We start from the raw sequence: 14,804 nt of genomic DNA, 5'->3' as shown, positions 1-14,804 counted from the left end.
TTGAAAGCGTACTAAGACCACCTCTTCAAGCAGGTCTCTGTACACTTATTTGGCCCGCTTTTGGTGCGCACTAAAGTACGACTGCTGCATTCTCACCTGCCCAAACGAACCGCACCAAAAGGGAAAACGAACTCTAGTGCGATTCAATCAAACTAAATATGGCAGTTGTGAAAGCACCCTAAATACACTTTTTTGGTCCACTTTAGTGTACAATCGAGTGCAATTGCTGCATTCACACCTGCCCAAACGAACCACACCTAGAAGGAAAAGGAACTCTAGTGTGATTCAATCGAACTAAATCAGGCAGGTGTAAAAACACCCTAAGATGACTTCAGAAGCTTTTAAAGATGGAGGATAGGCTAGTGGTCACTGTTTCAATTTATCAATAGCTGTATGACTTCATAAATCGTGAGCATCACAATATTATTAAATGTTACAATACCATTATCAACAGTAATGCTCACACCCAATACGCGGCTGTTTCAGGGGTTGCCTAGCAACATAAAAAGCACAGTGCACATCTCTTTCTTGTCAACAAAAAAAGGCAGTGCGGTGCACCTCTTGTTGTCAGAACAGTAAAGCGAGTTCGGTGTGATCGGTTCCCAAGTCTAAATTTAGGTTTGGAAACATCTGTGAACCAATTTTTGAACAAAGCTAGTTTAACAGACAGGCATGCTGAAATCATAATAATGAACTTTTAGAGCTGAAGTGTCAACAGCTCACCTCAAACGACGGACGATTCTGATCATTAGAGGCTGTAGATGTGGACCCATTCTCTGAACTGCAGAAACAGTTAAAATGAATACATTATTTATTACTACAATTTGCCGTCTGTGTTTGTTATGTTCATGCTAGTAATGTTCAGCTCTTCAGATACTTTACCTGCCCTCTTCAGGTAACTCCTCGATGAAGCCAGACTCACACCGCGGACAGATGTAATCCTGCAACAGAGAGTGCAAACACAACTTAATACACACAAACACAACACCGAATGAACAGAGATACAGATAAGAGTTTTCAAAAGTACTGCAAGGGTATTACCAGGTTAAATCTCAGTTAAAATAACATATATATATATATATATATATATATATATATATATATATATATATACACACATATACATATATATATATATATATATATATATATATATATATATATATATATATATATATATATATATATATATATATATATATATATACATACATATATATACATACATATATATATATATATATATATATATATATATATATATATACACATATATACATATATATATATATATATATATATATATATATATATATATATACACATATATACATATATATATATATATATATATATATATATATATATATATATATACACATATATACATATATATATATATATATATATATATATATATATATACACATATATACATATATATATATACATATATATATATATATATATATATATATATATATATATATATATATATACACACATATACATATATATATATACATATATATATATATATATATATATATATATATATATATATATATATATATATATATATATATATATATACATACATATATATACATACATATATATACATACATATATATATATATATATATATATATATATATATATATATATACACATATATACATATATATATATATATATATATATATATATATATACACATATATACATATATATATATATATATATATATATATATATATATATATATATATACACATATATACATATATACATATATATATATATATATATATATATATATATATATATATATATATATATATATTAGGGGTGTAACGATTTATCGTTGTACGATTTATTGCGATGCAAAAATGTCACAATATGCATCGTGGCGTTATGACGATTTGATAACGATATGACGTCCGTTTTCTCTTATTAGTTGAGCTGTTTGCACGTGAGCTACGTTCCACCTGCTGTCGCACGTGAGTTCAGATTGCAGCAGCAGTAATGTTAGCAGACCAAGATGAGTGGAGCTAAAATAGAGGATGGCCCATCCTCTCAAAATAAGACGTCTGGCAACATTTCGGTTGTACAGTCATTGCTTTAGACTCGTCCGCTTTTTGACACGCATACTGAGACAAACATAGCCGAAGTTTTAAAGTCTTCACAGTGATTTACATACTTTGCACAGCGACAGGGATACCTCCTAATGGTGTTGAAAGAGTCACATACTGTATTTATAAGGTACAATTCACCCTAAAATATCATTCTGTCTTCATATATATTTCCCGCCGCAAAATCACACTTGACGTGAGCTGTTACTACATAGGGCGGACTATGCTAGACGCGCGTATGGCAAGCCATTTTAGCACTTAAACCTTTGTTCTGACTATCCATAAATATATTTAGAGATATCTCTAGCTATATTTTGACTAGTCATACTTATAATTCGACTAGTCAGAATGACATTTAGAGATATCTGCAATTACAATTGTACTAGTACGAAATGAGATTGGAGATATCTGCAAATATATTATGACTAGTCATATTCCTCCATTGACTTCCATTGAAAAATATTTGCAGACATCTCTAAATGAGTTTTGAATAGTCACATTTGTAATTAGAGATATTTCTAAATGAATTTAAGTAAATATGAATTAAATACCTGGAAATGTGGATTTTTTTCTGCACACACAAAAAACGCAAGTGACCAAGCAAAGCCTTAAGCTCTTACTGTTAAATTCAATTGAATAGAAAGCTTTTTGTTTTGCACCTTTACTTAAATTGTTCCTTAATTTTGTCTCTGTCATTTCAATAATATTTTTAAGAAGTTTTTAAATTGTTTTATTTTCTAGGGACAGGCCTGTTTAATTTATTTTCTTAAAGAAGGTTCAGTTTAACAAGTTGAAACAAAAGAAATACATAAAAAATAGTTTACTTGGTAAAATTTGCTTTTCAGTTTAATTTTCAATTTTTTATTCCAAATATCGTGATACATATCGAATCGTGAACATTATATCGTGATACACATCGTATCGTGAGCTGAGTGTATCGTTACACCCCTAATATATATATATATATATATATATATATATATATATATATATATATATATATATATATATATATACACATACATACATACATATAGATATATATATATACACACACACACACAGTTGAAACCAGAAGTTTACATACAGTCTAAAAAAAAGGAACACAGCCATACTAAACTTTACTAATTTAGGTCCATTTGGATTACCAGAATAAAAAAATGCCAGAAAAATGAGAATAATGCCAGAATAATCAGAGAATAATGAAAGAAACTTTTGTGAGAATTTTTTTATTAATTTCTAGACAGTCTGTCAGACATCCCTTCTGCAAAACAGCCCCACAACATGATGCTGCCGCCCCCATACTTCACAGTTGGGATGGTGTTCCTAGGCTAGTAAGATTTCCTCTTTGTCCTCCAAATGTAACACTGGTCATTATGGCCAAACAGTTCAATCTTAATTCCATCAGACCACAGGACATGTCTCCAAAAATTATTCTTTTTCCCAGTGTAATTTAGCAAATTGTAATCTGGCTTTTTTGTTGATTCTGACTTGTTGATTTTCCCATGTTGTTACACAAGTAAGAAGTGTGTTTGAGGTTTCCCCAAAAATTATTCTACAGTTGTAACTCTACTTAACTCAAATGTTGCCAATTAGCCAATCAGAAACTTCCAAAACCTTGACACCATCATCTGAGCTTTTTCAGAGGCAAAATAATCTTATTGTATGTAAACTTGACTTTCAAGAAAAGTTATAACAGTTTCTCAAAAAATATTTCTCATTATTCTGCTATTAAGTATAACAGAAACAAATGTGATAATCCTAACTCACCTAAAAGAGAAACAGTTTAGTCACATTAACATGATTTGTTACTGATTACTTATTTTTTTAATGGTTATGTGCCTTTTTATACAGTGCATGTAAACTTCAGGTTTGGATTGTAAAATAAGCCTTGTTGACCATTTCCTGCCACAGTGGTTTTAGAAATATGACAAACTCAATACAAAAAATATATAGCGGGGAATAAATATACATAAACAGTAGTGAAAATAAGCATTGAACACATCATCTTTTTTCTCAAAAACACATTTCCAAAGGTGCAGTTGAGTTAATTTTCACCAGATGTTGGTAACAACCAAAGAAATCTATATATGCAAAGAAAACAAATCGAATTAGTTTACAAATGAAGTTATTGGGTGTAATAATAAATGACACAGGGATTAAGAATTGAACATATGCTGATTTCAGTAGTTCAGCATTTTCTCCTGTCATTCCATTGCTATTACACAGAACCCAGATTTGTTTTGTTTTGTTTCATTTTTGAGTTTCTACTAAATGTAATTCATTTCCATTTTAACAGCTCCTTTACAAATATTATTCAAGAGAAAAAACATGACGTGTTCCATTATTATGTTACTTATTATTGTGTGTTATGATGAGCTTTTTTATAAAAATGTTTGGGCATATTGTTTTTGTACAGACTGTAAATACTGCACAGTTTAGTTCGAGATTTATTCGTTTAGATGCATTTTCTTCACTGTGATGTGATGACCAGAACAAATTGAAGCACTACTTGAACTCTAGATTTCCACAAGAAAAAACAAGTATTTGTATTAGTGCTTACAAGATACTGGAATTCAATACCAGTCAAGGGCGTAGATTTGCTTTTGATATTGATGGAGACTTAACTTGACACCAACACCCACCCACACTTAGGGTGCTTTCACACCTACACTTTTGTTTCGGAACCTGTCTCGTTTGCCCAGTTAGCCCAGTTCGTTTGGCATTTGTGAAACCACCAATCGCTCTCGGATCTGCGCCAAATCAATCGCTCCGAGATCGCTTGAATGAGGTGGTCTCGGCTTGATTGAAACGAACTCTGAAGCGGATCGATTGCAGTGTGAAAGCGATCCGATCTGAGCGCGGCTGTATCACTGTGTTTTATGGATATGTAATAGGCATACGACTATATGAAGAGAGAATAATGAGATGGCGGGAAGTTTCGATAGTCTCCGGATTTCCGTAAACGAGTGATAATCTCCTGGTATCTCGCGTTTCCCTCCCGGTCCTCAAATAGTCTACGTTGCGCACCTTCCCCACCGCATCTCTCCTCAGACATGTCGCGCGCACTTTTTCAAACACCACCAAACCACCACCTCTCCTGACAGCTGAGCAGGACTCAGCAAAATAAACCCTGACACTCTGACCAATGTGTTTCGCTCTTTTGGTCCGATTAGAAACTTTGCAATGTGAAAGCGAACCGCTCCAATAGCAAAGAGCAACAATGTAACATTTGTAATCTCTGTTTCGGAACAACTAATTCGATTCACAGGTGTGAACAGCACCATTAGTGGCCCGTTTCCACTGAGTGGTACAGTATGGGTCACCTTTATCAGACTTGCTTTTCCACTCCTAAAAGGGTACCAAATGGTAAAACAGATGCTTTATACACATAAATGCTTCTGTAAAAATGTTTATTACCATTTTATTTTTATGAACATGATTTGATTATAACTGCAGGTCAATGACTGCGAAATAGCCTTCTGTATTGTCTGCAATTATATAAAATAAATATATAAATGCAGCATATATGAACACATACAGACCCTTACAGTCTCCGATATGTTACCAATTACAGATAAACTACACACAGCAGACATTTAGTCCTTATTTAGGTTCAAAAACAACACGCAACATAGCCCACAGTCAGTGGAAACCTCTCATCTGTGTCTTTAATCTTCAGCAGCACATGTAACCTCTTGTTAGACAGTAATTCTGTCACTCAGAGTTCAAAATAGTCCATAAGGTGATGATAATAGTTAAACATGGCAGTTTGTTCATGTTTTAGCTTGCAGAAGCATCATTTGCTGCTATTTTCTCCGGCTTCTCCTTTGTTTTTTCGCGCTTCACTCTTGCGTTTGTTCCTTTCTGACAGGATCTCATATCAAAGCGCTTCAATGATCACGAGCACGTTATTAATATAAGCTCATATAGTTCGGTATTTCGAATATAGACGCAATAGCGAGCTCTCTGGACAAAGTGAAACCGCTCGCACTTTCAGACGAGCTCGTAAAACAACAAGGCACTAGGGCTGCTCAATTATGGGAAAAATCATAATCACGATTATTTTGGTCATAATTGTAATCACGATTATTCAAAACGATTATCAGTTGAAGTCAAAATTATTCATCCTCCTGTAAATGTATTTTTATATATAAATATTTCCCAAATGTTTAACAGTGTTTTTTTTACAGTATTTCCTATAAATTTTTCTTCTTCTGGATAAAGGCATATTTGTTTTATTTCAGCTAGAATAAAAGCAGGTTTGAATATTTTGAAACCTATAATAGCTCGATATTATTAGCCCCTTTAAGCAATACATATGTTTGATTGTGTGCAGAAGAAACTACTGTTATACAATGACTTATCTATTTACCCAAATTAAACCTTTGAATGTCACTGAATACTAGTATCTTGATGAATATCTATAAATATATTGTGTAAAATATAATGTGCTGTGATAATAGCAAAGATAAAAGTAATCCGTTTTTAGAAATGAGACACACACACACGCTACCTGTCCGAGGCCAGACACGGCACGCACACACACAACAGCACGTGCTCTTTTGCGCTTTTAAAATTATGAATGATGCGCATCCCGTGCTGCAAAAGTTACATTACAGCACATGCTTTTAGTCATTTTCATGTGGAACTGAGCTTTGCAGAGGCAAAGAGTTTTCACACGTGTACAACTGGAAAGGGGGCGGTACGTGATGGAATAATCGTTTATCTCGATTAATGGTTTTTCATAATCGTTAAAAAGCCGAAGCCGAAATCGAAATCGGATTTTCGATTAATTGCACAGCCCTACAAGGCACAGCAACTTTTGTTCTTCTTGGCTTTGTGGCTGTTTACCAAGACGACGACAAAGTTTGTTTGAGCTCAGGTCGACCATGGCTTGTTATTATATGTAAATATTATTACGGTGTAATCTCTTGGCAGTGTATTTAAAACATGGCCGTTCCTTTGTTTTCATTCTGGCTTGTTGTGCTTGTTATGCATCTCTGTAAAACAATAGCGTTCATCTGAACGTTTAGCTCCGTCTTTTAGTACCCTTGGGACACTTTGCAAAGGGTGCCGAAAAAGTGGTACGAAACGGTTTGGTTCGGTATGCCTTTAGACAGTGGAAACAGCCATAAAAGCATAACAAACCGTTCCGTACCACTCAGTGAAAATGGGCCATTAGCCTGACTGGAAATTTTCTTTGTCCATGCTAATTCAACACCCTTGATACCAATCAATACTGAAAATTTAAAAGCAACAATTTCCCACTAACATCTCAGTGCTGTTGAGCACGTTCTTAAACAATGTTGATTTGCCATCGTGTTCACATGCTCAACAGAAATGACTAGGGGTGTAACGATACACAAAAGGCACGGTTCGGTTCGGTTCACGGTTTTGGAGCCACGGTTCGGTTCGGTACGGTTCGGTTTCTGTTTGCTGTGGGGTTAGGGTTGATGTCATGCTAACAGCAATGCTAAGGGACAATTCACTTAATAACAAGAACATCTTAACTTTTTCTTTATTAACTTTGTCATCGCATTTTTAGTACAGTCAGGATACCCGAGTAAACAACTAGAATCAAATAAATACCTCCAATATAGACTAGTCAGAAAAAAAAAAATATTCTCTTTAGTGCAGCCATCTTTACTAAGTAAACTAAAATTAAATAAATAACTGCAGTATAGACTAGTGAAAGATCTTCTTCAAAAACACCATAATATCCACATTCTCCGATGAGAGGCTTGATCTCTGTGCAGACACAGACGCTCATTTTTGATTATATGGTTTCATTTAGATAGATAGGTTTCATGACATATTCACCAGTAAAATATATTGCGGTTGTGTCTGAAACTAATGTTAGGGTTGTAGCCGGCCGTATGTTTGCCTCCCGATCTCTCTCTCTCTCTCTCCCGCTCCCTCTATGCCGGTCATTTATGTACGTCCCCTTCACGACAGCTGATGCCTGTCATTTCTGTAGGCCCGCCTTTTTGACAGCTGATTGGTCAGGAGACCGATCTATCATCATTTGGCGACGCAGCGCGGGAATGTAAAAAGCATGTCAGGAAGAGCGGGAGAGAGAGCGCTTTTTCCTTTGATCTCGTTTTTCGTATATTTTTCTGACATGATTATGATTTTCGTTGTTTTTGCTTAACTTTCGTTTGGGTAAAATTATTTTGCATTACTTTTGCCCACTTTAAGAAATCATTTTTATTTCATTTGATTTGTATATTATTTTTTAGCTCCGACAATATAGCTGTATCTCCTCAAGTTCAGTCTTAGTGTAAGGTGGATAGGGAAAATTTCATACGATTTCCATTTTGCAAACACGTAGAAAATGTTTTGTTAAAGACATCAGGTAAGAGGTGAAGGTCATCTTTGTTTATTTTATTCAGTATAGGGAAGAATGCGGCGCACGGCGCTGAAGACCTTTTTTTTCTTTTCATCAGTTTTAGCGAGGTAAGAGGGGTTATTCATGAGTTAGAATTGTTTTATTATATTTATTTCTTTTGTTTGTCTTCACTATCACCCCCTTGCTCGAGTTTAACTAATTTTTGTTTGATACTTTTGTTTGAATTTGTTACTTTATTAAATTATTTTATTAGTGTAAATATTTCTCTTTTTTTTGTATATTTGGGCATTATTCTGGTTTTACTTTTGTACATTAAATCACTTTTGTTGGCAGTTCTGTTGCTTACACCCTCACATTGTGAAATTACCACACTTTTTAAATGTTTTTCCTTACAAGTAAGGCTTTGTCTACGACACGAATTCTATTCCTGTACTCAACTGGAAAACCAAAATGTTTCCACACAGATGACTTAAACGTGTCTTGGGGATCTGCAATCTCAGTACTATGTGAAGCAGCCATCCTGCGTCCAGTAGTAAAGAGTGTGATGCTTACTCAAGTCACATGACATAACATGCACTAAAATACTAACTTTAGAATATAATATTTAGAACAAATCCTCATCATTACTAAAACAATTTAATCAAATATGATAATTAAGATGTGTTTAAATTGGTTCAATTAGTTAGAGACAAGTGACGTCAACCTCAACAATGGGCAGCAGGGGGCGTGAGAGTACCGCAGTACGCCACGAGAGTTTCGCGATACGTATCGTGGTTGGTGTATCGCGATATTTCGGTTCGGTTTTAATATTGTTACACCCCTAGAAATGACTGTGGTTGGCAGTGAAGGTCATCAGTTCTAAAGATACAGACAGAGGAGTGTTTTAAAGCTGTGAAGATCAGTCGATTTATCAGCGAATCGCTCGTATGTCAGCTTATAAACAGACCTGCTGATCTTTACGACTTTAAAATGCTCCAGTGTCCCTGTATCTGTGGTTACACTCAGTAAACAGCAGTGAGTTCAGTGAACTGATGACCTTCACAGCCAATCACAGTCATTTCTGTGAGCATGTAAACACAATGGCAAATCAGTGTGTTTAAGAAAGCGCTGAAATATTAGCGGGAAATGGACGTTTTTTTTTTATTTCAATACTGATTGGTATCAAATTCCAGTATTGTGACAACACTAATTTGTATTGAAAAATGTATGATAAAGTTTCAAGTACAAATATTGCATTAAACCCATCAGAATGTGTGTGGCTGTATATGATGACCTCCAGCTGACCTCAGCTCAGTGACTGACGTTCTGTCCCGTTTGAGCTCGTTCTAGAGGCTCCACACAACAACAGGAGGATAACAACAGCACAGAATGATGAAGAGACAACCAAAAGAGCTTTGTGAAGGCATCCATTCATTCTCTTCCTCTGAAACCTCATGCGAGGAGCAAACATGAAGATCCTTTCAGAAAGATCTCCCACATCATGTTTTCTGACGGCTACAGGTGATGAAATGGACCTGCTGGTTAGGATTGATTTCTGATCTGTCCTTATAGGTCATAGTGCAGCTGACAGTGAAAATAGGCAGTTTTATAAATGACATCATCGTTCCCAAAGCGCATTAGCTTCATTTATTGTGAGCGTCAGCAAAAAGTTTGACCTTCCCTCGCTAACACACACTGTGTGCTGAAAAAATTATCGAAATAAATCACTAAAGACATAACACCAGCTGTCTTATTATAGCGTAATGGAGAAACTACGAGTTCAGTTTCTATAAAAGTTTACATGAATACATATTTAAAAGGTCGCATAAAATTAAAAAAAAAGTTTTGTAGATTAATGAGATGCAATGCTAGTTTTTAGGGTATCTATATGTTAGTGTGCCTCCAACACAGACAAAATTCACCTTTAGTAGATATAAAACTGATATAAAAATGTAAAGCTTGTAGTTTGACACTTCTGCCTAAATGGATCAGTTTTTATCATGACAGCTCATACTTTAGTTTCTCATCACATCATAACCAATCAAATGCTCTCTAGTGTCTGACATGCCCTGCCCCCTTCAAGACGCTTGTCATTTGATGCACTTGAGCTCGACCACTCTCACTGGCAGAGCGGTGATAAAACCAAACTTTTATTAAAAAGGAAGAGCTACACTATGGTCAACACTCTTCCACTCTTCTCACTTTTCTCTGTCTCTGCTCCCAATGCTTTCCTGTCTGTTCATCAATATCCTATCCCAATAAAAACCCTTAAAAAAATGTATTAATAATAATAATAACTCATAAATATTTTTGTTATTTCTTTGCGTAATTTTATTTTAAAAATCTGGGGATTTATGCAGAATGATTTGGGGAGTAACGTAACTAAAAGCTTAATATATGAAAATAAATAATAATATTTTTTAACTTATTTAATGTTTACAATACAAAAAAATGGTAAACAAAGCAAGTCCCTCATAATATATCAATAAAAAAAATAAATAAATAATAGAGTAAAATATTACTTTACAAAACTGCATTGTAAATAAATCATATGAACATTTTCACGTTTGTCAACAATATTACTGGAATGAATTTAAAAACTGAACAAATATCACACATTTACACAAGTAAATAACTAGACTCAATGATAAGCTAAAAATCTGTGGGCTTATACCCATAAAACAGGGGTTCCCAAACTTTTCAGCCCGCGACCCCCAAAATAACAATGCCAGTGACTCATGACCCCCAATATCCTCTGAGGTGGTTATAAATACAAAAACCTTGCATGCAATGACGCAGACACACCAATTAAATTTGTGTCAGTGCTTTAAATGTGCCAGAAAGTATAACCTGATGTTATAAAATCAAAATGCATCTGACGCTATTGCTGCCTTTAATATAATGTTATTACCCCAGGGGTCGCAATTCAATAGAACTAGTAACTATAAGCTACTATAGTAACTAGTAACTATAAACGACTATTTTTATTTTCAGTATAGTTATGGATAAAATATGTTAATTCTCATGGTTTAATAAAAATAAAAAGATTTTTGGAAATCACCAGGCTACCCCCCTTCATTGCCCCGCGACCCCTCAGGGGGTCCCGACCCCCACTTTGAGAACCACTGCCATAAAACAACTCCTAATTCATAAGATTACCGAATCATAAGACATAAGATCCCAGAATTATCCCTTTAATGCCTATTATTATGAAACTGCCCATCAATTTTCAACAATAAATTTAAATGCACCACAAATTATAGAGACTGTCCTTAACAGGGTTCAACGCAAAGGATTTTTCCTACTGGTCCGATTGGACCAGTGGTTCAGATTTTTACCTGCCCTGCCAAAATTTTCACTGGCCCCAACAAAAAAAATAAATAAATAATAAATTAATTAAAAAGTTAATTGCTATTTCTTAGCCACATTTATTAAATAATATGTCACAAAATATTGTCTGTGAATCTAGAATTTAATTATTTGAAAAATGTTAAAATATTTAGCAGTAAAATATAGAGTATGACTTAAAAGTGACGGCAAACTAAGCAAAACATCACTTCATTTTATTCGTCGTGTTGTACTCATGTAAATGTTTCCACAAAGTTAGAAGCAGACGTTTTCTTTTAGCCTCATAGTTTAGTGTTACGGTTATGTTGACATCTATTAAAATTTAGTGACAAGGCAGCACTGCCCCGATCGGGCCAGTAAGGATTCTGTCTTCCGTCCCGAGCATCTCTCATGCTGGCCCCGGGACATCGGGCAGTCCTTATTGTTGAACCCTGCTTAAGCACCTGATCAATTCAATGATCAAAATAATAATATTATTAATAACAGCACTGAATATAAGAATTAGTGAACAAAACTATGCTATGTCTTTTTATCAGCAGTTGTTCTATTATAGCTGAGCATATACAACATTACACAACATAGAAATCTCTAAAACCAAGATTATGAACATCTAATAACAAAGAATTGAGGTAAATTTGGTTTAATATTCAAACATCTGTTCATTTTTGAACAGTGACAACTCATGACATGCTCCTTATGAACACTACGTTAAATATTCATTCTGAAATCGCATGTAAGAACGTCTTCAAAACAACATTAGCACTATTTTATCGACTGTAAATCTGGTTAACTGAATAAATATGCATTGATGGATGAAACACCAAACACACACAAACACAACAACTCAACTGATTATTCGCTCAGAAAAACTAACCATGTGACATTTTATAAACCAGTCAATCGTCAACTTGGTTTACAATATTACAACATCTACTATAATTAAAAGAAATAGCCCCAAGCAGTATTTAACCTTATAAAAATAACCATAGAAAAAGTAAATATGCACAATAATGAATAGTTTACCCTCCAAGAAATAAAAACTATGTCATTTACTCACCCTTTAACTTTACTAAACCTATCTATTAAACACAAAAGAAAATACTTTTAAAAAATCCCGGAAACCGGTAACTATTGACTTTCATAGTATTAATTTTCCGTACTATGAAAGCCAGTGGTTACAGATTTTCGGCTAAAATATCTTCTTTTGAGTTCAACAGAGGAAGACACTTATAAAGATTTGGAACAACTTGATGGCGAATAAATAGTGGATAAATGTAAAATTTTGGAGTGAATTACTTCTTTAATAAAACCTATTATTAAGAAACTGTCAATCCATTTTCAACAGCAACAGATTTAAATCCACCACAAATAATAGAAACGACCCTTCAGCACCTGATCAACTCAATGATCAAGATAATAATATTAACAACAGCATTGAATATAAGAATTATTAAATAAAACTATAATAATGTCTTATTACCAGCAGTTGTTCTATTGCAGTCGACCATACACAACATTACACAACTTACTAAAAGAAATCACTAAAACCAATATTATTAACATCTAATAGGAAAGAATTGAGGTAAAATTGGTTTAATATTCACACATTCATTCATTTTTATACACGTGACATGCTCCTTATTTTGTCTACCATGCTACTTTGAATATTTAGTCTGAAATCACATGTAAGAACGACTTCAAAACAATATTAACACTAATTAATTGACTGTAAACAACGTACTTTAATAGTTACCGGCTGCTAGTATGCTTTATTTATAATTTGCCTCTAAAATTACATTATTAAGGAAAAACTCTAATGTGTGTGAATATAATTTTTTTTTTACCTCAATGTGTAATTTAAAAAAAGTGTATAACCAAACAATATTATCAAATACTGTTAGCTGAATAACCATAGTCCTAACCTTAACCCAAATGATCCCATAACTAGCCTTCTGGTTTTATCAATCAAACATGGTCTACAGGTAAGACCACCAGAAAGACAAGGCAAAAACAGGCCTGACAGGCCTTAAATCAACTTTAAATCATCAATATTACGCAATAATTATTATTATTTAGTAAAAGTCCCGAGGTGATGTCACAGCAGCCAGGCTTCAGCTTTGACAGCTCACACCGGCAGCAAAGCTCCGGAAAGCCCGTTAATCCGCGTCCGAGTCCGTCTAAATAAACTCTCACGTCTCTAATTAAGTGTAATTTCATTAAATCCTCATTTTAATCCTGATTGTTGCTATTGGCAACCAGCAGCCTGTTAGCCTTTAGCAGAGCTAGCACAGAGAAGCGTTTGATTAAAACACGCCGTCACATTCCTTCACACTGATTCAAGGCCTTCGGCAGAGGCTTGTTCAGACCGCTAGGACTTACCGGGAGCCGAGGGCTGATTTCTTCCGAGCACCGGTGACAGAAGAACCGGCAGGGCCGCGGGGTTGCTTCCGCCATCTTCACTGCACGACCGACTGAAAGCGAGAACGAGGCGAAGTATGGAAGCCGGGACGGTGCAAAAACAAGTGCCGCTGCGCTGTAAGTGAGTGCGCACAACGGAACGCGTTTGGGAAAATACACAAAGCTCTATACACACACCGTATGTATTTACATATCCAATGTAATTACATTATTAAAATTCCCTACTATTTTCTTCTTCAGTTTACATTTTAAATACTTTCTTTAATTTTGTTTACTTGTTTTGATATTGATAGCGCTTGAATTATTTTCAGTAACATTATTCTAACGACATTATGTATTTACCGGCATTTCTGTTTATATTAACTGATTATTATAACACAGTTGTTGCACAATATAAGCGAAAAAAATTTCTATAGCGGCATCTAGTGGACACATAATGAGTCGATCAGTTTATGTTCACCTGCTGTATTATTTTCAGTCATTTAAATCAGTTAAAGACTGACAAATAATAGGACTTTTAATTTTCAGTAACCCAGTTCGAGCGCTTCCGGTGAACAGTATGCCCTTACAAA

General features: G+C 34.4%; 1 protein-coding gene across 1 annotated transcript in view; it reads right to left on the bottom strand.

The window, feature by feature from the left end:
- rnf126 (ring finger protein 126) overlaps positions 1–14,363 on the bottom strand; it is a 31,468-nt gene extending 17,105 nt beyond the window's left edge. The window contains 3 exon segments of the mRNA NM_001083017.3: positions 724–781; positions 883–941; positions 14,194–14,363. Coding sequence (NP_001076486.1) covers positions 724–781; positions 883–941; positions 14,194–14,268 — 192 coding nt within the window. The 5' untranslated portion in view covers positions 14,269–14,363.
- Positions 14,364–14,804: the final 441 nt, after the last annotated feature.

The sequence above is a fragment of the Danio rerio genome, chromosome 2 (genome assembly GCF_052040795.2).
Source record: "Danio rerio strain M-AB ecotype USA chromosome 2, GRCz13ab, whole genome shotgun sequence".
Lineage (NCBI taxonomy): Eukaryota > Metazoa > Chordata > Actinopteri > Cypriniformes > Danionidae > Danio > Danio rerio.
Note: the sequence above shows the minus strand (reverse complement) of the source record. Positions and strands in the feature narration are given on the sequence as shown.